The sequence below is a fragment of the Antechinus flavipes genome, chromosome 3 (genome assembly GCF_016432865.1).
Source record: "Antechinus flavipes isolate AdamAnt ecotype Samford, QLD, Australia chromosome 3, AdamAnt_v2, whole genome shotgun sequence".
NCBI classification, from domain to species: domain Eukaryota; kingdom Metazoa; phylum Chordata; class Mammalia; order Dasyuromorphia; family Dasyuridae; genus Antechinus; species Antechinus flavipes.
The window spans coordinates 85,022,637-85,045,533 of record NC_067400.1 but is presented as its reverse complement, the minus strand read 5'-3'; the positions used below and the strand labels follow the sequence as shown (position 1 = coordinate 85,045,533).

At 36.8% G+C, this 22,897-nt stretch overlaps 1 protein-coding gene across 2 annotated transcripts in view; it reads right to left on the bottom strand.

The window, feature by feature from the left end:
* The window catches only part of SIAH3 (siah E3 ubiquitin protein ligase family member 3), a 98,611-nt gene that overhangs the window by 68,861 nt on the left and 6,853 nt on the right, over positions 1–22,897 (bottom strand). The window contains exon 1 of one of the 2 annotated variants that reach the window (XM_051983827.1): positions 11,790–12,117. The exons of the other annotated variant lie outside the window; for it this stretch is intronic. Within the exon in view, the coding sequence (XP_051839787.1) occupies positions 11,790–11,924 (135 nt within the window). The 5' untranslated portion in view covers positions 11,925–12,117. Of the gene's footprint in view, positions 1–11,789; positions 12,118–22,897 lie in introns of those variants that run through there. 2 annotated transcript variants of the gene reach the window in all.

Genomic DNA, 22,897 nt, shown 5'->3' with positions numbered 1-22,897 from the left:
TTTATATTTTTATGTAGTGACTAAGAATTGGAAATCAAAGAGATGCCCATCAATTGGGAAAAGGCTATATAATTGTGTATATATAGATAAATAATTATATTGGAATATTATTATGCTATGGCTGATTTCAGAAAAACTTGGAAAGACATACATGAACTGATGCATAGTGAAATGAACAGAACCAAGAGTATAGTTGTGCACAGTAACAGCAATATTGCTCCATGAAAGACTATGAATGACTTAGCTATTCTCTGTAAGACAATGATCTAAACAATCCCAAAGATCTAATGATGACACATACTGCCTCCAGAGAAAGAACTGATATTGATTGAATACAGACTGAAACTATTTTTCACTTTCTTTTAAGTTTTCTTTTATTTGTGTCTTCTTATATAAAATGATTTATATGGAAATGTTTTACATAATTGCACATTTATTACCTAGATCTTATTGCTTACCCTGTTAGGGAAAGGAGAGGGGTAGAATTTGGAACTCAAACCTTTAAATAAAAATATTTTTTTAAACTGGGGGCAAATTCACCCTATTCTTCAAAATGAGAACTTTAGCACAGAGCAACATCTTACCTAAAGGTTGTTCAGCAAGTCCCTGATAGAAGCCTCAGGAGCTAAATATGCGGGGTCCCAGCTTCCTTTTGGAATAATGGTCACTGATGAATGAGATCAGACTTTCCCAGCAGCTTTTTTTCAAAATGCCAGGTATTGATCTGGGTTTGGTTTATTCTTAAGAAACTGCAGTCTTCCTGATGCTCAGCTAAGTCGCGTCTATTGTCTGCAAGTATTATCTTCCACTAGCCTTCTGGTGCTTAAAATGAGCTCTCCCTTTAGCTTCTGGCCACTGTGCCCCAAGTAAGCTCCAAGTCGGCGCCATACCCAAAGACGCCACAGGCCGTGCCCTGCAGCTGCCAGGATTCCCACAGCTCCTGCACCAGCCAGCTCTGCAGCAATCAGAGCTCTCCCTCCTAATCACAGACTTACTATTAAAAATACATTAAAGGACCAAGAAATGATTAAGAGATACAGGGGTGTGCAAGTAAGACCAACATTTCCAGTTAAATCTATCTTCCAAATTAGTCACAGTTACCCTGCTGCTCTGCTAAAAACATTAGCCTAGTTTCAGATCTGTTTTCTGAGGTTCTCTTCAATCTGCATCAAAAGTCTAAATGGAAATAGAGCCTTTTTTGAAAATCAAAATCAGTGCAGTTATTTACAAGTCTGGAAATAGGGTTGGATTTCTATGTATGACCTCCAGCTTTGAGAATCTTCCTTTTCTTCCATATTATATTTGTGCCAGCATCAGGGAACCAGTGAGTGTTTCTCCTTTTAAGCCCTGCTACTTCCACCTATGATTTACACACTGTCAAGGACCTGAGGACAAGGTGCACTTGGGAAGAGGTCCAGTTCTTCTGGGAGGACAGATTAGAAAGATAGTGTCCTCGACTAAAATACATCCCTCCTCCCCAAGACTGCTGCGATCATTCTTCCTTCCCCTTCTGTCCCTTACACAATACTAATTGGCTGCATGTACGATCACTAGGTGCAGTAGTGGACCTGGAGTCAGATCAGAATTCAAATTCTGAGTGAGCTTTTTGCTGGCTGTATATTCCTTGGCAAATCATTTAATTATTTTCTGTTTCTTCATCTGTAAAATGGGGGGAAATAATAGCATCTACTTTACAAGCTGTTCTGAGGGTCAAATGAGACAGTTAGGTGAAGACTTTGCAAATCTGAAAGGGCTATATAAAGTTAGCTATTATTATTATTCCTTATTTCTTACATAATTGTCAAGGAGGCAAAGCTAGTCCCCTCCTATCCATAGGATTTTGTGTCCTATGAACATTACACTTTTATATAGATAACCTCTAAGGTTCAAATTGATGGAGATTTCATTGTTTTGTATTTTGTATTATAAAGCCTTTTAAAATACACTACATTTTTGGGTTCTGAACAAAAGGGATGACGCTGAGCTCATACATCTAACAGGGAATGATAGATCATAGATTTAAAGTTGGAAAGCACTTCAAAAACCATATAACCCAACCCTTCATTTTTATAAATGGGGAAACTAAGTCCTGATGAAGTTAAGTGATTTCCATTTAGCTCTTCAGCCCAAAGAGGAATGCTACAAAAGCCTCTTTGGCTAAAGAAGATCTATCAAAGGGTATACCCTGCTGCAATAAAACTCAGAGTCACTTCTATACTACCATGAGGATAAGTGGAACTTTATTCAAGAACCACATAAATTAATAATGTAATATTTATACAGTCATAATTTCCTTTTAAGAAGTCTGTGAATTAAGTAGCATAAGTATTATTATTATATAGATTTCACAGATAAGGAAACTGTCTCAGAGAGATTACATGATTCAAACTCTATCATATGACTTGTAAAAGGAGGAGCCACAACTGGGATTTTTTGTTTTCTAACTCTGACTTTAGTTTCTTCCCACCATACCCCATACTTCCTAAGAACTGAAGAAACTTACTTTTTGGTAGGCTGGTTGCTTCAGTCTACTTCTTTAGCATTGATTGGAGCATCAGAGGCAGAATAATGAGATATTAGGAGATGCAGATTTAAAGATAAGGATTAAAATATTTTGAATGGAGAACTTTGATTTTTTCATAATTCAAACTTAAAATGAAAGGGAAAGGAGAAAATGGTCTATTTAAGTTGACCAGCCTCAGTACAACCATGGTAGATATATTATAATAGGAGAAGAATATCAGTGAAAATATCTAGTAATTCACAGAAAATCATATCCTAGACAAGTGGCAGCCTTAGAACTAACAGTCTAGAATATTTCTGCATTAATAGACCAAAGTTGGAAAATCCACAAGGTGAGCTAAAGAAATCAAAAAGCTAAATTTGACCTCATAAGTATCATAGAAAAATGGTGGAATGGAACTCAATTAGAATGTGGACAAGTATATCACATTAAAAAAAATAAGAAAAGAGAAACATTGGAGCAACACTGAAAAAAAGAGAATATACTCATGAACCAGAAAAAGAGAAATATTTGAATAAAGATCAATAAGAGGAGAAAGAGAACAATATATTGCAAATGGGATTATACTAGAGACCACCTGGCAAGAAGAAGAAAATAGATGAATAGTAGAGGAACTCAGTCACAAACCTGACACTAAAGGGTACTGATGGGGAAATTTTAATTATCTGGATATATCTTACAGCTCTCTCCATGAAGAGCAGAGCAGCTAAAGAATTCTTAATTTGTCAATGACAATAATATCTGTGGTAATTACCTTCTAGGATTTTGATAAGGTTCCAATGAGATAATGTATGCAAAGTCCTTTACAAACTTTAAAATGTTATATAAGCATCAGTTTCTGTCCCTATCCCTATTATGATTCATAAGCATTTAGAGAAGGAAACACAGATCACTAAGTGCAAAAACAGATTCAACAAGAAAAAAGTCATATCAAATGCATCATTTTTTTCTCTTCATTTCATTGGATAGGAACACTGGTTACTAAACCAATACATTAGTAGGATGCCATGTATACAATATGCCTGGATTCCAGTGTAGCATTTAATTAAGTCTTTAGTGAGATCTTTGTGGGCAAGTATGAAGATAATAGTTCAAATAGCAGACAATACAGGTAGGCAGAACAAGAATTGGCAAATGAATGTCCATTCCCAAAGAGTAGTGATTACTGAACTGAAGGAAAATTTCTAGCAGAGAGCTCCAAGGCTTCTTCTCTTACCTTGAATTAGTTCTGTTCTTCTTTTTATCAATCAGTATCTTAGATGAAAGCTTGGATTTCATGTTTACCATATTTGTAGAGAAAATAAAGCTGACCTATTTTCAAATATCTGAATTACAATCATGAGGAAGTTTTGAAATGTAGAAATGAGAGCTTCAGTTTCAGGTACTTATTCCAACTTGCTCTTTATGCATTTTGGTAGGGGGATAAGGATGTCATGTATAAATCTAACTATTCCCCAAACAGCCTCTTTGGGTCCACATAAGAGGAAATTTTATACAGTTTGTTCAGAGACCAGCATTATGCTATTGAATAAATGGAACGCATAGATAATCCCCTAATCTCATTGTAGCTATTAGTATCAACTTTCTCTGCTACTTGTCTTTCATTCAAATTGCTAATAAGTCTCTAATAAATTGACTAGTTGGGACAGTAGTTGTTATATGACTCTGGGGCCACACTGGCAAATCACCATTAACCAAAAGTGTTATGCCCTATAAAATTTAATACAATACAGTGCCCTGATTCAGAGTTAGAGCTCAAAGACCTGGAGTGAATTACAGTGGAAAATAGTACGGTCTGAGAATTCATTTATTTATTCAACAAGCATTGATTAAGCCCCTACCACATTCAATGCACTGTATAAGAGCTGGGCATACAAATATAAAACAAAGATTAAAAGGCTCTGCCCTCAAGCAGCTTACAGTGAATTGAGGGAAGTATCAAATTGCAAAATGAAACAATACCAAAAATATATTTAACTTCTTTTTTTGGTGGAAAAGCATCAATAACCTTTGAGGGAAGACAGAGTCTAGTCCCTTAAACTGAACCTGAAAGGAAGCTAGAGAGTCTAAGAGACAATAGTGAGGAGAGAGTGTATTCTAAGCATAGGAGAAAACCTGTGGAAAAATATAGAGAAAGGAAAAAACTCATACGGGAAACAGTAAGTAAACCAATATGGCTGGTGCATCTAGTACAAAAGGGGGCAATAAAATAAAATAAGTCTGAAAAGCTAGGTTGGATTTGGATTGTGAACACAGTTATCACGCGATGATGGTTTCTCTTTTATAACAGTATGGCTGGGTTATGGATTCATCTTCATCTTTTTCCCTTGTCCAGGTATAAAGCTGCAAAAGGGAAGTAAAATGACCAACAACTGGACAACAGAATGGAAAAGTGATGAAACTAGAGGGCTAGAAAGCTCATAAATGGAATCCTAAGACTTTGCAAAATTGAAAAGTAACTCAATGGGTCTAAATATCAATAGTACATGTTGGAGTTGAAAGCTTTTGTTGGAAGTCTTTATCACCTTTAAAACATTTATTTTCCAGTGAAATTTTCTTTTTTAAAAAATCTGCTCCAAAAGCAATGTTAAAACATTTAACTGTCATGTTGTCTCATCCTTAAGTGTTATTAAGGTGCAACCTCCCCCTGTGAGTCTTCCCTATTCCCCACTTTCATTCCAGGAATGTTCTATCAATCATGACCATTCTACGGTATTTTATACTACCCACCATCTCTATTCACCCACTCTCATACTTATCATGTTCTAATTTCCATTATTATGTCTATGTCCTCGTGTAATCTCCATCACCACAGCTTTTCTCCTCCCAATGTTTTGCACAAATGTGTATAGACAACAAACAATAATTATTCAAGGAAAGGAAGTGGTCTGGGGATGGAGGTTGTGGATGAGGAAGGAAAAGGATTTTAAAAGATTAGTTTTAGAGATGGCTCTTGGCTTTGGTCTACACTATTGAAGTTTTTCTTATATGATTGATTATACAATGGATAGAATACTGGCTTGGAGTTAGGAAGATCTGAATTCAGATCTGGCCTCAGATATTTACTAGCTGTGTGACCCCAAGCAAGTCACTTTTCCCTGATGAGGGACATACTGGAAAACAAAATGGTAACCACCAGTGTCTTTGTAAAGAAAAACCCATCAAAAAAAAAATCCATGGAATCATGTAGAAATGGGAACAATTGAACAATAACACTTTTTCTTTTCCCTCAAAACCTTATTCTCACTCCTCTTACAAACACATAGACTTGTTGAATAATTAAAATAAAGTCCTTGTAGTTCCATTTACCCTGTACTGGGCCTCTGTTTGTTTTGTCTCTGAAATCACAGTTAATGAGTTATGGAAGGGAACAACTCCAGGGATTGGGTAGATTTAGTAGAAAGATCATGTCAGGGAGAGTTGGTGAAGCATTTGCTCCCTTGATTTTGATACTGAAAGGAAAGAGACTGTACTCTAAAGGATTTATTGGGAACAATGTGTAAATGTCAGTGGAGGGACTTCTGACTGTTTGCCTCAAGGCAGCACCCACTGTTCTACATTCAGAAGTGTTAAGGAGATGCAGCAATTAGTCTGCAGTTGTCACTGTCCAACCTGAAAAGTGCTGAGTGCTCACCCAAAAACCTTTACTCTTATGTGCTTCAATCAACCTCATTCTAGATGCCTGGAACTCGGGACAGGAACCAAGAGAAAAAAGAATGGGTTCATGGAGAAATCCACACTGTTGGTCAGAGGGGAGAATGATAAGAAGTTATTAACTGCACAAAATAGCAGCTTTCTGGTGAAAGGGAAATCCAGTGCAACTTAATGGATCTGGTCTTAGATACTTAACACTTCCTAGCTGTATGACCCTGGGCAAGTCACTTAACCCCAACTGCCTCAGAAAGAAAGAAAGAAAGAAAGAAAGAAAGAAAGAAAGAAAGAAAGAAAGAGAAGGAAGGAAGGAAGGAAGGAAGGAAGGAAGGAAGGAAGGAAGGAAGGAAGGAAGGAAGGAAGGAAGGAAGGAAGGAAGAAAGAAAGAAAGAAAGAAAGAAAGAAAGAAAGAAAGAAAGAAAGAAAGAGAGAGAGAGAGAGAGAGAGAACTGACCTCAAAGCCATAAATCCTTGGATTTAATTCCTTTCCCTGCCACATACTGACTGTGTGACCCTGAGCAAATAATTTAATCTCAAAACTCTAAACAACTCTTGCAGATCCATATAATTATAGAATTACCTATAGAATCACCCCAAAAAAGGTACCAACCTTTACTGGTAGAAGGAATTTCCTTGCCTAGAAGTTCCCTTTACAGCTCTAGTCCTTATCACAATACCTACAAGCAGGATACTATTCTAGAAACTAGAGGTACAAATACAAAACTAAACAAAAAGCACAGTACCAGGCTTCCAGAATCTTAGGTTCTATTGAGAAGATAAGCTATATGCATTAATAACTATGATCAAAGTAAAAATATTTAAGTCTAAATGATCATAAACTTGGAAATGAGAGAAAGTCAGACATTATTTAATCTTCATCTTCATCTTACAGAGAAGAAAACTGAGACTAGAGAATTAGTCACTTAAGATCATACAGTGGTCATTTGAGGTCCCTTAAAATATATAAAGTGAATGGTTAATCTGGGATTCCAGCCTAGGTCCTCTTACCTGCATGTGCTCTCTCTATAATATCATGCTACCTGGATCTCTGAAAGACATTTGGAAGGTATCTTAGAAATCATTTAGTCTCTCCTTCTCCTTTTGAAGGTAAGGAAATAGGCTCAAGAATATTAAATGAGTAGCCTTAGATTACATAGATAGGAAATCATTTTTGTTATTCAATAGCATCTGATTCTTTATGACCCCATCAGGACTTTTCTTGGCAAAGATACTGGAATGGTTTGCCATTTCCTTCTTCAGCTCATTTTACAGATGAGGAAACTGAGGCAAATGGAGTTAAATGACTTGACCAGGGTTATGTAACTGGTAAGTGTCTGAGGCCAGATTTGAACTTAGAAAGATGGATCTTTCTGATTTCCAAATCCATTGCACCACCTAGCTGCTCAAAGGGAATAGTAGAACTGGATAATTGAACCCAGGTCTTCTGAGTTTCAATAGAATAGATCACGTTGCCATGGCAAAATAAAGAGAAGGGTGTGTGTGTGTGTGTGTGTGTGTGTGTGTGTGTGTGTGTGTGCTTACTTTTGAATTAAGACTTGAACAGTGATTAGAAGCCAAAGAAATGTAGTTCAAAGGAACATGCAGGTCTGGTTGATTGCTGTCTCCAGGTCTGCAACCCATTTTGCCCACATACTAAAAAACTCTTTGGAGAGGTAGAGAACCAGGGTTGTTTGCTACTTTGAAGTCAAATCTTTTCTTTGTATGGGGAGGAAGTATCCCAGTATTCTTCATCATAGAACCTACTCAACAGAGAGATCTCTGAAAAGGAAGAATTCCAAGGAGACAGACAAACAATCATCTAGAGAGATGGAGAGACACTGAGATTCATTTGCACGCAAACAAGAATGCTTCATTTACTGATTCTTCCCATGCCTAGTAAACACTTTAGAAACTTTCCCCGAAAGCTATGTCCCTAATGTCAGAGGCAAAAGAACGCTAGTACTCAAAGCAATCCTCTTTAATTAGGGTTGGCTTACAGAGTGTAATTGTTTAACCAGAGTGTCTGCAATCCCAAGAAAGCTTTGGCTTTATTTTCAGAAGGGAAGCATCAGCTTGTCTCTGCTTGAAAGAATCCCAGGTTACTGAGTAATAGCCATAATAAGATTGAGAATGAAGGTGACCTATAGAAGCATGGTAAATACATGATTTTCTCTGCTCAGCAAGTGAATTTTGATTATAACTCAGCACTTGCCTCAGGTCTTAAGATGCTGTTAGCATTCTCAAGAAAGCTCAGGGAAGAACAAAGTGCAAAATGTTTCCACAAAGAAAAGCGCTGGCTTCCCAATCCTATTTGTGGCCACATTTAGCCCAGAAAATTGAAACCAAGTTTGCAATCTATCTGTCCTTAGTCACAATTGCATGGATTAACCTTTCATACAAAAGAGGTTAGAAGTAGAGGAGAGGAGAAGATCAATAGCCATTCTTTGGTCAACAATTTTTTAATCTTTGTTTTCTTAATTTCATTTCTTAAATGTAAAGGTTCTTAAGTCTCTACATCTAATAAGCTGTTTTCCTATTCTGTAGAAAAGAAAATTTTAAAAGGGGAATCTCCTTTGTGGGCACATGGACTATTAATTCAAGAAATCTCTGCTTTCTGTGGCTTGGTTAGTTAACTTCTCTGCAAGGATGGGGGGGCAGGGTTACCCCCAGAAAAGATGTGAATGATCAAGGGAACCGCTTAAATCTGGGCTCTGCCTAGCTCCTGAAGGACTGCAAATACATCAGAGAGGGGGTAGTAAGAGCTTGAATTGTAACCATGTGTCTAGCACTGCTACAGCCCTTTCCCCACTGCAAGCACACTTGTTTGTCATGCTGCACGCACTCTTAACAGATCACCCAGCTTGCTCTGTTTATCTATTGTGAGGGCTGTTTGAGTAAAATCCCCAAATGGTTTTGTATGGAAAATGAAAAGCAAGAGGAAAGCATTGAAAAAATGAGTCATATTTAGGGACAAACTAAGATATATGTTGTTTTTGTAAAAAGAGCTATTTCTTATATGACTTTTTTGTAGAAGAGGAAGCATTGGGTAGTGCAGAGAGAACTCCTCTGATTCAGGAAGACCAGTATTCAAATCTCACCTCTGACACAGAATAGTCATAGGCTATGTGATTCTGGGCTAGTCATTTGGCTCTAAGACTATAAGTTGCAGAGCAGATGTGGACATGCATTGATTGAGGGAGTTTCCTTACTGGAAATTCCTCACACTAACAAAATCACAGTTCCAGTTCAAAATGGAGAAGGAAGAGAATCTAAAGATTTTAAGTGACAGGTTTAGAAGTTACTTTTGGAATAAGGTCAGGACTGCTATTTCACAATTAGACTTTATCTGGAAACTTTTCATAAATCACTTCCTCCCTTCAAGCCATTAATGAGTGTATCTTTTCATATCAACTTTAGCCTTTTAGGTTTTAATCTAGAAAGTAATACAGTAAAAGCAGTTTTGAAAAAAAACATTTTTAAAAAATCAAAATAATAAATGGCCCATTCCTTCCTGCTCCAGGTAATTAAAGTGGCAGAGAAATATAATTATTAATGGAATTGTAAATATGATTCAAAAGTGGCCATGAAATGGAATATGAAAAAATGTCCTATACAAACTTACTGGCAGTAAAGTAAAAGCAGTTTTGATAAAAAGCATTTTTAACTCAAAATAATAAATAACTTTTTCCTTCCTGTGCCAGGTACTAAAGTGGCAAACAAGTATATCTTTTCATATCAACTTTAGCCTTTTAGGTTATAAATTTAGAAATGTACTCAAGTAAAAGCAGTTTTGATAAAAAACATTTTTAAAATCAAAATAATAAATGGCCTTTCCCTTCCTGTGCCAGGTAGCTAAAGTGGCAGTGAAATATAATTATTAACGGAATTGTAAATATGATCTCAAAGGTGGCCATGAAATGGAATATGAAAACATAGCCTATACAAACACACTGCTGAAACTTAGTGGTAGTAAAGTAAAAGCAGTTTTGATAAAAAACATTTTTTTAAAAAAAATCAAAATAATAAATGGGCTTTTATTTCCTGTGCCAGGTAACTAAAGTGTCAGTGAAATATAATTATTAATGGAATTGTAAATGTGATCTCAAAAGTGGCCATGAAATGGAATATGAAAAAATATCCTATACAAACACACTGCTGAAACTTACTGAGAGTAAAATTCATTTTTAAGAATAAGTCATTAAGAAAAACATATTTCTGAATGGGGTTAGGAAGAGGAACATGCTTTTCAGGCAAAATGAAAACATGAAGTTAGTCACCTGCTCAAAAATAAAGACCCAGCACTTGGAATAGGACCTTTCCCTAACTGCAGAACACTCAATTTTCTGAGGAGAAGTTTGGCAGCTTGATCCTAGGATGTAGATGACTGTCTCTCCTAGAGACTTCTAGTAAGTTTGAGGCTGGGTTGATTGCCCCTACACTTTAGCTCTGATTCACAAGATCCATACTGCCTGGCAAAAGCATAAGGGTTTCCTAGTGATGAAAAATAATGGCAGCTCCCCCAGGTGATCAAAGGAAAGTTTGGGAAAATGACATGACATATCTATCCTATCTGAAGATGCCCATACATTTTCCTGACATACCCTCTCCTCCGGAGCAGGATTTAGGAACAGGGAGTACAGATGAGGGAGGTAGCGGTGAACTGGGACCCAGTTCTTATGAACCTATTTTAGGTTTTACAACATATTCAGAGAATATTCAGCATATTTATATTCATCCTGCTTTTCTTAGAGTTTAATGATCTTTACCATCCAGAACTCTCCTCTCAACCAAGTTGCTTGTACTTTATCTCTCCATTGATAATACTTGTAGGAATCTCAGTGATTTCCTTTTAACCTGACAGCTCTCTAAAAGAGACACTAACTCACAGGTGCTGAAACAGCTGCAGCTCCAAGATTCTCAGTTGCAGAGGCCATAGCAAGCACAAGCACCAGAAACCAAAGGGTTTTCAGGCAGCAAAATAAAGATAGGCTTCCTGTTTCTCAGATAAATCTCTCTTCTTTCTTTCTTTACCTCTCTCTTGACCTCGGGGCTGAAGCACAGCTAGCTCCAAATGCTATTAGCTTTCTAAGGGCAAGGGCAAACAACTTACAAAACAGAACTCTCCCTCTTCTTTCTGATGCCCTCCACCCTCCCACCTTTTAAGTCTCAGCCGCATCGCTCACTTTGGTACCAGCCAGACGGAGCTTCTAGCATCCATGTGGTTAGTGCTTCTTCAAACACATTGGAACAGATTGCCATTTCTCTAACTTTGCAAATCATTTCCCCTGAACATTTGTCCCGTGAAGATTAGTGACAGAAGGATAAGAGAAGAGAGCAGGCGCCCTTGATCTTCGCATCCCAGTCCCATTTGGGCACCTTTTCTGAAAAGAACCGGGAATAAATACATCCTGGCTCCCTTTTTTTCCTTGAGAGCTGAGCAAGCAAAACAACCACAAAATATCTCCAAGCTACCTACGCGCGAGCACAGACACACACACACACACACACACACACACACACACACATCAGAATCGGCTCCAATCTCGTACAAATATCAGGAAAACCATGCACTCGAACCCAAGCTGGTGAGGTTCAGACCGAGACAGCGGCTCACCTTTAGGTTACGCGTAGGGTTTACGACGCACACAAGTTGCCCGGCAGCGGAGAAGACCCTCTTCGCCTTGTAGTGCTGAAACCTGAGATGAATGAGATCTAACACAGCCCCAAAACACTGTGTGAAGAAAAGCATCACAACTTTTTTGAGGGGTGGCGGGGTCTGCTGAGAGAGGAAAACAGCGAAGGAGACTGTCAGTCCTTGAGCTTTGCTGGCAAGAGTGCAGCCCTCGGAAAAACTACTCTCCGGCACGGCTTAGCATGCCTTCATATTCATCATCAAAATAAGACGGTTAGAATCTTGCAGCAGTGGGTCGGCCAATCAAAAGGACAGAAATGTTATCCTTGAGGTACAGAGACAGCCAATAACAAATGCCTCCCCTCCAGAAACTCCCTGATGAATTGAGCCTGCTGGAGAATGTATTATTGAACATTACCATATATCAGCACATTGCATTTATCTTGTGATTACAGCCAACCATACATAATGCCGGGGAGATGGGCTGACAAAATTGATTGGTTAATGTCTCCATTTATTAATTGACTTAATTTAACACGAGAGCACTCCTTAGTGCCCTAACCACCCCACCCTCCCCCAAAAGGAGAGCATAAAAGCCTCCGAACAGTAAGACATCCTGCTCAAAAGTAGTCAGACACACAAAGAAGACTGAGGCTTGACTCCTACAAGCTGCTTGAGGAAAAACCAAATATTACAAGACTAGAACGGTCCCCGAAAGAATTTGGCAGCAAGAGAAAAAGTGAGTCGCTCTCAGTAAATCTTAGGGTCCGGCTCTCTCTATGTTGTGATTTGGATTTCAGATGCTACATCTCGTTTTCCAATCCTTGTGAGCAAAGGAAATCGTAGCAAATGCATCTTCGTTAAGATATACACACATACACGTGCACATACACGTATATAGATAGTATTCAAGAGCACTAATTGCTGGAAGCTAGAAGTATGAAAGCATAAAGATGCATAGAGCAAGCTTCTAAAAATAATGAAATCTATGATGCATGAATGCACGCGCACACAGAGAAACCAACACTGAGGGGAAAGTGGCTTGTAAATCAGCAAAATAATTACAGCTGCTGAGGGTCTTTGCTTGTCATTCATCAGCATACTGGTGGGCAGCAAATTGCTAATTAAGCGCTGGATTGTTAGTGATGTTTAAAATAGACATTATGTCCGCGTGTACCGGATCACTTATGGGTTTTTCCCTCTGTTTCCAGCAGTAATATATTTCTCCACTTGAGACTGGTCCCACAGAATGCTCACACTGTGTGTGAACCGAGTCAGCCTATGTAGATCAAAAAGCTGATTTGTTGTGAAGGGCCATCCTGAGTGACAGCCAGTTCTGCTGGTTAATGAATCAAATGATACTAATTGAATTAGCTTTCTGACAATCCTCCTGTAGGGGCGCTATTTAGGTCTTCTGGCACAAGGGGGATGATAGCTCTTTTACAATGTACAATTTCTTCTCTCCTTTTTTTTCTTGGGAGAAGAGGGAGAATATGTGGGGGTGGAGGAGGAATAGGGGACAAACAAGAAGATATAGGCTTGGGAAGACTGGGAGGGATTTGTGTGTATGCGTTTATATGTGTGTGTGTGGTTGTGTGTCTATATACATGTAAATATACATGTGTGTGTGTTCTCTCTCATCCCTGTTCTTGTATCTTCTCTTTCTTAATAAATCAATCCAGGATGGCATCAGGATTCTCCTCAGGTCAAAAGAATCCCCATACTGTGGCGACTGGCTATAGTTTTGTATGTCTGAACTGTAATCACTGTATACCCACAGCTCATTTCTGAAGCAGGAGCTTTGCCCAGCAATGGAGGACTTCCAGAGATGCCAGTCCTTCCCAGTGAGCTAACATATGTAAGGACTCCATGCCTATGATGCATGTGGCTTCTCTGGGAAATTTACTATAAAATCAGAAAAAACTAAATTTGTCTGCTGAGCTAGGCTTCCCAAAATGCTGATTCTTTAACTGAATCGTGAACCAAAATTTTCCTTCCTCAAATGCACAATTTAAACAGGAACCAAATTATTAAGTTGGCAGTAAACCAGAATATCAAAATATTCTCTTTATCGAACTTGAACTAATAATTTATTCAAGGAAAACCTCTGGAGTTACCTAATACAGCAGAAAAGAAAAAAATGAGACAAATAAAAGATGCTGCTTTCAGATCACTGGAATAAATATAGAAAAGTCTGTTTTAGGCAACTTTTAAGTGTTTGTTATTGTTATAATTATATTGTTGTTGTTGTTAGGTAAAAAGATCCCCAGAGTACTCTTAATTTATTTTTTAAAAAATTAATATTATCATATTATGGCCTCCAGTGTTTAGTATGGCGGAGAGTACCTTGGCTTTGGAGTCAGAGAACTGCATTTTAAATCATTCTTCTGATGTTTATTGCTTGTGTGACTTTTAAGCAAGACACAACTTTCTTACTAGGCATTGACCCACACTTAACACCGTACACCAAGATAAAATCAAAATGGGTTCATGACCTAGGCATAAAGAATGAGATTATAAATAAATTGGAAGAGCATAGGATAGTTTACCTCGCAGACCTGTGAAAGAGAGAGGAATTTATGACCAAAGAAGAACTAGAGATCACTATTGACCACAAAATAGAAAATTTTGATTATATCAAATTGAAAAGTTTTTGTACAAACAAAACAAATACAAACAAGATTAGAAGGGAAACAATAAACTGGGAAAACATTTTTACAGTCCAAGGTTCTGATAAAGGCCTCATTTCCAAAATATATAGAGAATTGACTCTAATCTATAAGAAATCAAACCATTCTCCAATTGATAAATGGTCAAAGGATATGAACAGACAATTCTCAGACGAAGAAATTGAAACTATTTATAGACATATGAAAATATGTTCCAAATCATTATTAATCAGAGAAATGCAAATTAAGACAACTCTGAGATACCACTACACACCTGTCAGATTGGCTAGAATGACAGGGAAAGATAATGCAGAATGTTGGAAGGGATGTGGGAAAACAGGGACACTGATACATTGTTGGTGGAATTGTGAACACATCCAGCCATTCTGGAGAGCAATTTGGAACTATGCTCAAAAAGTTATCAAACTGTGCATACCCTTTGATCCAGCAGTGTTTCTACTGGGCTTATACCCCAAAGAGATACAAAGAAAGGAAAGGGACCTGTATGTGCCAAAATGTTTGTGGCAGCCCTGTTTGTAGTGGCTAGAAGCTGGAAAATGGAAGGATGCCCATCAATTGGAGAATGGTTGAGTAAACTGTGGTATGTGAATGTTATGGAATATTATTGTTCTGTAAGAAATGACCAGCAGGATGAATACAGAGAGGACTGGCGAGACTTACATGAACTGATGCTAAGTGAAACGAGCAGAACCAGGAGATCATTATATATCTCAACAACGATACTGTTTGAGGATGTATTCTGATGGAAGTGGATCGCTTCGATAAAGAGAGCTAATTCAGTTTCAATTGATCAAGGATGGACAGAAGCAGCTACACCCAAAGAAAGAACACTGGGAAATGAATATGAACTGCTTGCATTTTTGTTTTTCTTCCCAGGTTATTTCTACCTTCTGAATTCAATTCTCCCTGTGCAACAAGAAGACTGTTCAGTTCTGCACACATATATTGTATCTAGGATGTACTGTAGCCTATTCAACATGTAAAGGACTGCTTGCCATCTAGGGGAGGGGATGGAGGGAGGGAGGGGAAAAATCGGAACAGAAGTGAATGCAAGGGATAATGCTGTTAAAAAAAATTATCCTGGCATGGGTTCTATCAATAAAAAGTTATTAAAAAAAAGACACAACTTTCTTTGTTCTCATTTCCTTCAGCTATACAATGAAAAAAATGGCTTCTGAGATACTTCTCAGCTCCAGATCTATTTTTATTAAGTACAATATATGCATATTTTACCTAATAAAATTTTATTTTTTCTAATTACATCTAAAGATGTTGTCAACATTCATCTTGTTAAGACTTTGTGTTTCAAATTTTTCTCCCTCCCCCTTTCCTTCTCTCTCCTCCAAACAGCAAACAATTAGGTACAGGTTATATGTGTACAATCATCAAACATAACATCCATTCTGTGTTTAGCATTCAAAAGTATAAAAAAAAATTTTCTTTCACCTGAAATTTCATTTGATACTCATTACTTCCTCGAGATATATAGGGCAAAATGATTAATTCCAACTCTATTCCTTATCATTTTTTGAACTTGAGGAAGTTAGTTAAACTCTCTGAGTCCCAATTTCCTCATATAGGAAAAGAAAATGAGATGAGATGATCTTTATGATCTCTTCCTATTGTAATTGGGAAGATCTAAGATTTTATAAAAAGACATTGGGAATTCTTCAGAATACATGCAATTGTTGCAAGGTCTATTACTGAAATACAGGATTCATATAAACCAGGTTCAGTCTTTTAAAAACACACACACACACACAGGATTTATATGGAGGTAGTGCCTTAGGTTTTGCAAACCACTTTACAAATATTTCATTTTATCCTCACAACAACCTCGGGAAGTATTCTTGTTATTTGTTGTTCATTATCAAAGAGGACCAATCACATCACAAAGGTGATGTCTTAACTTACTTATGAATTGGATTAAAATAAGGCAGAGCTGCACAAAGTTGACAGTCTTTTGCTTTCTTCCAGTCATTGAAACCCACTACTAAGAGGAAAGCCAAAATCATTGGCAATAACCCCATAGATGCTATTATTATCACCTTTTTTAGATGAGGAACAGAAATTAGATAACTTTGTTCAGCTTCACACAACAAATAAGTATCTGAGCTTAGTCTTCCTGACCCCAGAGCCAGTGTTCTATCCACTATACCAGCTGTCTCTCACAACCCACTAATCCAAAAACAAAAACAAAAAACAAAAAACCTCTCTTGTCAAAGCAATAAACTGGGAAAACATTTTTTCATTCAAAGGTTCTGATAAAGGCCTCATTTCTATAATAGAGAATTGACTCAAAATTATAAGAAATTAAGCCATTCTCCAATTGATAAATGATCAAAGGAGATGAACAATTTTCAGATAAAGAAATTGAAACTATTTCTAGTCATATGAAAAGATGCTCCAAATTATTATTGATCAGAGAAATGCAAATTAAGACTACTCTGAGATACCATTACACACCTGTCAGATTGGCTAAAATGATAGGAAAAAATAATGATGAATGTTGGAGGGTTTGCGGGAAAACTGGGACATTGATGCATTGTTGGTGGAATTGTGACTGGATCTAACCATTCTGGAAAGCAATTTGGAACTATGCTCAAAAAGTTATCAAACTGTGCATACCCTTTTACCTAGCAGTGTTTCTACTGGATTCATATCCCAAAGAGATCTTTAAAATGGGAAAGGGACCCACATGTGCAAAAATGTTTGTGGCAGCCCTTTTTCTAGTGGCAAGAAACTGGAAATTGAGTGGATAGCCATCAATTGGAGAATGGCTGAATAAATTGTGATATATGAATGCTATGGTATATTATTGTTCTATAAGAAATGACCAACAGGATGATTTCAGAGAGGCCTGAAGAGACTTATATGAACTGATGCTGAGTGAAATGAGCAGAACCAGGAAATCATTATACATGGCAACAAGAAGACTATACAATGATCAATTCTGATGGACATAGCTGTCTTCAACAATGAGATCATTCAAACCAGTTCCACTTTTCAGTGATGAGGAGAGCCATCTACACCCAGAGAGAGGACTGTGGGAATTGAGTATGGACCACAACATAGCATTCTCACTCTTTCTGTTGTTTGCTTGCATTTTGTTTTCTTTCTCAGATTATTTTTCCTTCTTGATCTGATTTTTCTTGTGCAGCAAAATAATTGCATATTTATGTGTATATATTGGATTTAACATATATTTAACATATTTAACATGACTACCTGCCATCTAGAGGATGGGGTGGGAGGAAGGCGGGGAAAATTTGGAACAAAAGGTTTTGCAAGAGTCAGTGTTGAAAATTACATGCATATGTTTTGTAAATAAAAAGCTTTAATAAAAAACAACCTCCCTTGTCCTAAAGAAGTCCAGTTAAATAAAACAAATTGACACATTGGCTATTTGACAATGTAGACCCTATTCTGAACCTGTGGTTCACCCCCTCTTTACTAAGAGGAATATATGTTTCATGTCTAGTCCTCTGAAATTAAGATTGATTGTTTTATTTGTTGCTTGTCATTTTATATTTATATTTACACACATATATGTGTGTGTCTATATATATATATATATATATATATATATATGCATGTATGTATTGTTTGTTCTTTTCTTTCAGAAGTGGGTTTGATTTTGTACTACCTTAGTCTGCATATGAATCTTTCCAAATTTCTCTGAATTCCTTATAGTCACCTTTGCTTATGGTGCAATAATAGTCTATTGCATTTATATACCACAATTTCTTTGATCCTTTTGAAAAATGATGAATACCCACTTCATATCCAAGGTCATTGATTTTTTCCTTTAAAAAGTGCTACTGTGGCCACATGAAACAATAGCTTTAGCAAAGTTGCAGGATATAAAACAAACCCATTTAAATCATCAGCATTTCTATTACCAACAAAGCCTAGCAGCAAGAGAGAGAAAGAGAAATTCCATTTAAAAATAACTGTAGATAATATAAAATATTTGGAAGTCTACCTGCAAAGAGAAAGCCAGGAACTACATAAACATGATTACAAAACATTTTTCATAAAATAAAGTTAGATTTAAGCAAATGGAAGAATATCATTTGCTCATGGACAGACCAAGGTAATATAATAAAAATGACAATTCTGCCTAAATCAATCTATTTATTAAGTGCCATACCAAGAAATTACTTCATAGAGTTAAAAAATGACAAAATTCATCTAAACAAAAGAAAGTGAAAAAAGATTTTCAAGGGAATTAAGAAAAATAATGAAAAGGAAGGTGGCTTAGTTGTACCAGACCTAAAACTATATTATAAAGCAGCAGTTATCAAATCCATTTGATACTGGCTAAAAAATAAGAGTGGTGGATCAGTGGAATAGATTCAAAGATAAAATAATCAGTTATTATAGTAATCCATGATATTCCCCAGAACTCTATGTTCTGAGATAAAAACTCACTATTTCACAAAAAGAATTGCTGGGAAAACTGGAAAATAGTATGGCAGACACTAGGCACTGATTAACATCTAACACCTTATTATACTAAAGTAAGGTTGAAATGGATTCATGATTTAGATATTTACTATAAGCAAATTAGGAAAACAAAGGATAGTCTACCTCTCAGATCTGTGGAAAAGGAAGGAATTTATGGCCAAAGAAGAATGAATAATTTTAACTATATTAAATTAAAAGTTTTAGTACAAATAAAATCAATACAGCCAAGATTAGAAGGGAAGCAGAAAGCAGGAAAAAAAAATTTTGCAGTCAGTGTTTCTGATAAAGTTCTCATTTCTAAAATATAGAGAGAACTGACTTAAATTTTTTTCTGTTTTTTAAATTAAAGATTTTTATTCACAAAGCATATGCATGGGTAATTTTTACAACATTGATCCCTGCATAACCCCCTGCCGCAAATTTTCCCCTTCTTCCCCATCCCCTCCCCAACCCGGCAGGCAGTCCAATACAAGCCAAATATGCCAAAATACATGCCAGATCCAATGTGTATTTATATATTCACAAAGCCATCGTGCAAGAAAAATAAGATTAAGGAGGAAGAAAAAGAAAAACTGAGAAAAAGGAAACAAAATGCAAGCAAATAACAGAGAGAGTGAGAATCCTATCCTGTGTTCCACCCTCTGTTCCTATGGTTCTCTCTCTGGGTGTAGATGGTTCTCTTCATCACTGCACATGTGGAACTGGTCCGAATCATCTCAATGTTGAAGAGAGCCACATTTGTCAGAATTGATCATCATATAATCTTGTTGTTGCCTTGTATAATGATCTCCTGGTCCTGCTCATTTCACTCAGCATCAGTTCATGTAAGTCTCTCCAAGCCTCTCTGAAATCCTCCTGTTGGTCATTTCTTACAGAACAATAATATTCCATAACATTCATATACCATAATTTATTCAGCCATTCTCCAATTAATGAACATTCTGTTTCCAGTTTCTGGCCACTACAAAGAGGGCTGCCACAAACATTCTTGCACATACAGATCCTTTTCCCTTCTTTATGATCTCTTTGGGATATAAGCCCAGTAGTAACACTGCTAGATCAAAGGATATGCACAGTTTGATAACTTTTTGAGCATAGTTCTAAATTGCTTTCCAGAATGGCTGGATCTATTCATAGTTCCACCAGCAATGTAGAACTGACTTAAATTTATAAGAATATAAAAATATCCCAAATGATAAATGGTCAAAGAATATGAACAGACAATTTTAGATAAAAAATTAAGGCCATTTCTAGAAAAAAGGCTCTGAATCACTATTGATTAGAGAAATGAAAATTAAGTCAACTCTGAGGTACTCACTTCACACAGAGCAGCTAAGATGAAAGGAAAAAAATAATGATAAATGCTGGAGGGGATGTGAGAAAATTGGGCTACTGATGCATTGTTGGTGGAGTTGTGAAATGATCTAATCATTCTGAGAGCAATTTGGAATTGTGCTTAAAGGACTATCAAACTAAGCATACCTTTTGATTCAACAGTATCTCTACTGGTTCTGTATCCAAAGAGATCATAAAAAAAGAAAAAGTACCCACATGTGAAAAAATGTTTGTAGCAGCCCTTTTTGTAGTGGCAAAGAACTGGAAACTGAGTGGATACCCAACTGGGTGCAGGACATAATATAGCTGAAATAAATTATAGTATATGAATGTAATGGAATATTACTATGTATAAGAAATGATGAGCAGGCTGATTTCAGAAAAGCCTGGAAAGACTTATAAGAACTGAAGCTAAGTGAAGTGAGCAGAACCAGGAGAATATTGTATGAAGTAACAACAAGGTTATATGATAATCAACTGTGCTGAATTTGGGCTCTTTTCAACAATGATTCAAGGCAATTCCAATAGATGTGATAGAAAGTACCATCCACATTCAGTGAGAGTACTATGGATACTGAATGTGGATCAAAGCAAAGTTTGTTATTTTTTTTTTTTTACCTTTTTTGATAGTTTATTTGTTTTTCTTTTTCATGTTTTTTTCCCCTTTTGATCTGATGTTTTTTGCATAGCATGATGAAAATGGAAATATGCTAAGAGGAAATGCACATGTTTAACCTATATTGGATTGCTTGATGTCTTTGGGGAATGGGGAAAGGGAGAGTAATTTAGAACACGGGATTTTCCAGTGGTGAGTGCTGAAAACTATCTTTGCATTTGTTTGGAAAAATAAAATACTATTAAATCAAAAATAAATTGAAAATAAATAAGTAATATTGTGAATATTTTTGTGCATTTTTTGTGTGACCTTTCAAAGGTCGCTCTTAAAGATTTCTTTCCTACCTAGGGATTGCCTTGAGAATATCAGAATTCATCTTATGTCTAGCTCTCCAGAGAAAAGAGTCTCAACTCCTATGCAAGCAATCAGGCTAACAAGATATCGAATATAGGAAAGTTTTTGCTGAGGAGACAAAAAATGCTTAGGACTTATAGCCAAACATTTAAGTAGTCAAGAAAACTTTGGTCATTTAGTGATCCTATGCCCTCAGAGACCCATACAATCATATGACTCAGAGTACCATTATCTAGGTTGCTTATCCTCCAAGTCTTGACATAATTTCTCCTGGAGACTATATGAACATGCAGGCCTGTCTCCAGTAAATCCAGTTCATCCTGGCTATGATCCCTAGGTCTTGGGAATGAGTCACCTGTTACTCTTTGGAATAGAGTCAGGCACCTAGGGAAGATGTCTGCTGTCTGTTTGTCTCTGTGTGTGTGTCTCCCTCTCATTTCCCATGTATCTCTAATTCTCTGGCTAATGTTCTTATTTGTTTGTATTTAAATTCCATCCAAGAAGTCAGGCAATAAGTACTTTTTAAGCATTTACCTGAATAGGTGGCCGCCTCAGTCAAACTAAGACCTGTTAAGTCCTTAGCTTAAAAAGACCAAGATCTCCCACTGAAACCAGGGCCATTTCCAGTCTTCCTGATCTATATCTGGCCCCTGGACCCAAATGACTCCAGAGGGGAAAATGAGGGTAGTGACTTTTTTACAATTTTTCTTCACTGAAATTCAATTCACTTACATGCCATGGCATCACCTCCCCGATGAGGTAACAGTCCTTGTTGAGAATGAAGGACAAACAACAATAACTATGGTGAGATGATACAGGATGAGAAGTCAACTGGAAGGAGAATGAAGCCATGACCAGGCAAGTCCTGCACCCAAAATAGAGGCTCCTCAGAAAGACCGCAAAAGGGGAAGGGGCTGGAATAGAGCAAGGATGTTCCAGGGAAAGAGGGAAGCTAAGTGATATATAGATATGCTATATAAAAAGTCAGAAGCATAATGGATAGGTCAGTTCCAAGGTTATACAGAAGTGTTTCATAAGCCTTAAGGGGCTTTAAAAATGTAAAGTTCTAATTCTGTAATAAAGCATTTTACACTTGTTATCTCCTTTGGTAATGTGGGATATAAAACTAGTTTTATGGTATGTGTTAATATTCTCATTTTATATAAACCTGCCCTTCCTCAATTACTCAATCAAGCAAATGAACATTTAGTAAGCACCTTTTATATGTCTGACATTGTCTTAAGAGTTGAGAATATAAATACAAATGATTCAACAAATCTTACTCTCAAGAGGCTTATATTCTAAATAGAAAAATAAGAAAGCACATATGGAAGCATACATGGCAGCCAATGATGGCAGCCATGATAAAAAGTTGGATCTGAAGTCTGAAAATCTGTTTGTTTGGAGGTCATCCCATTTCCTTCTGCAGGATTTTTTTTTTAAGAGGGCAACCAAGATTTTATTTTATTTTATTATTTTTTAATTTATTTTTTATAATAACTTTTTGTTGACAGAACCCATGCCAGGGTAATTTTTTACAACATTATTCTTTGCACTCGCTTCTGTTCCGATTTTTCCCCTCTCTCCCTCCACCTCCTCCCCTAGATGGCAAGCAGTCCTTTACA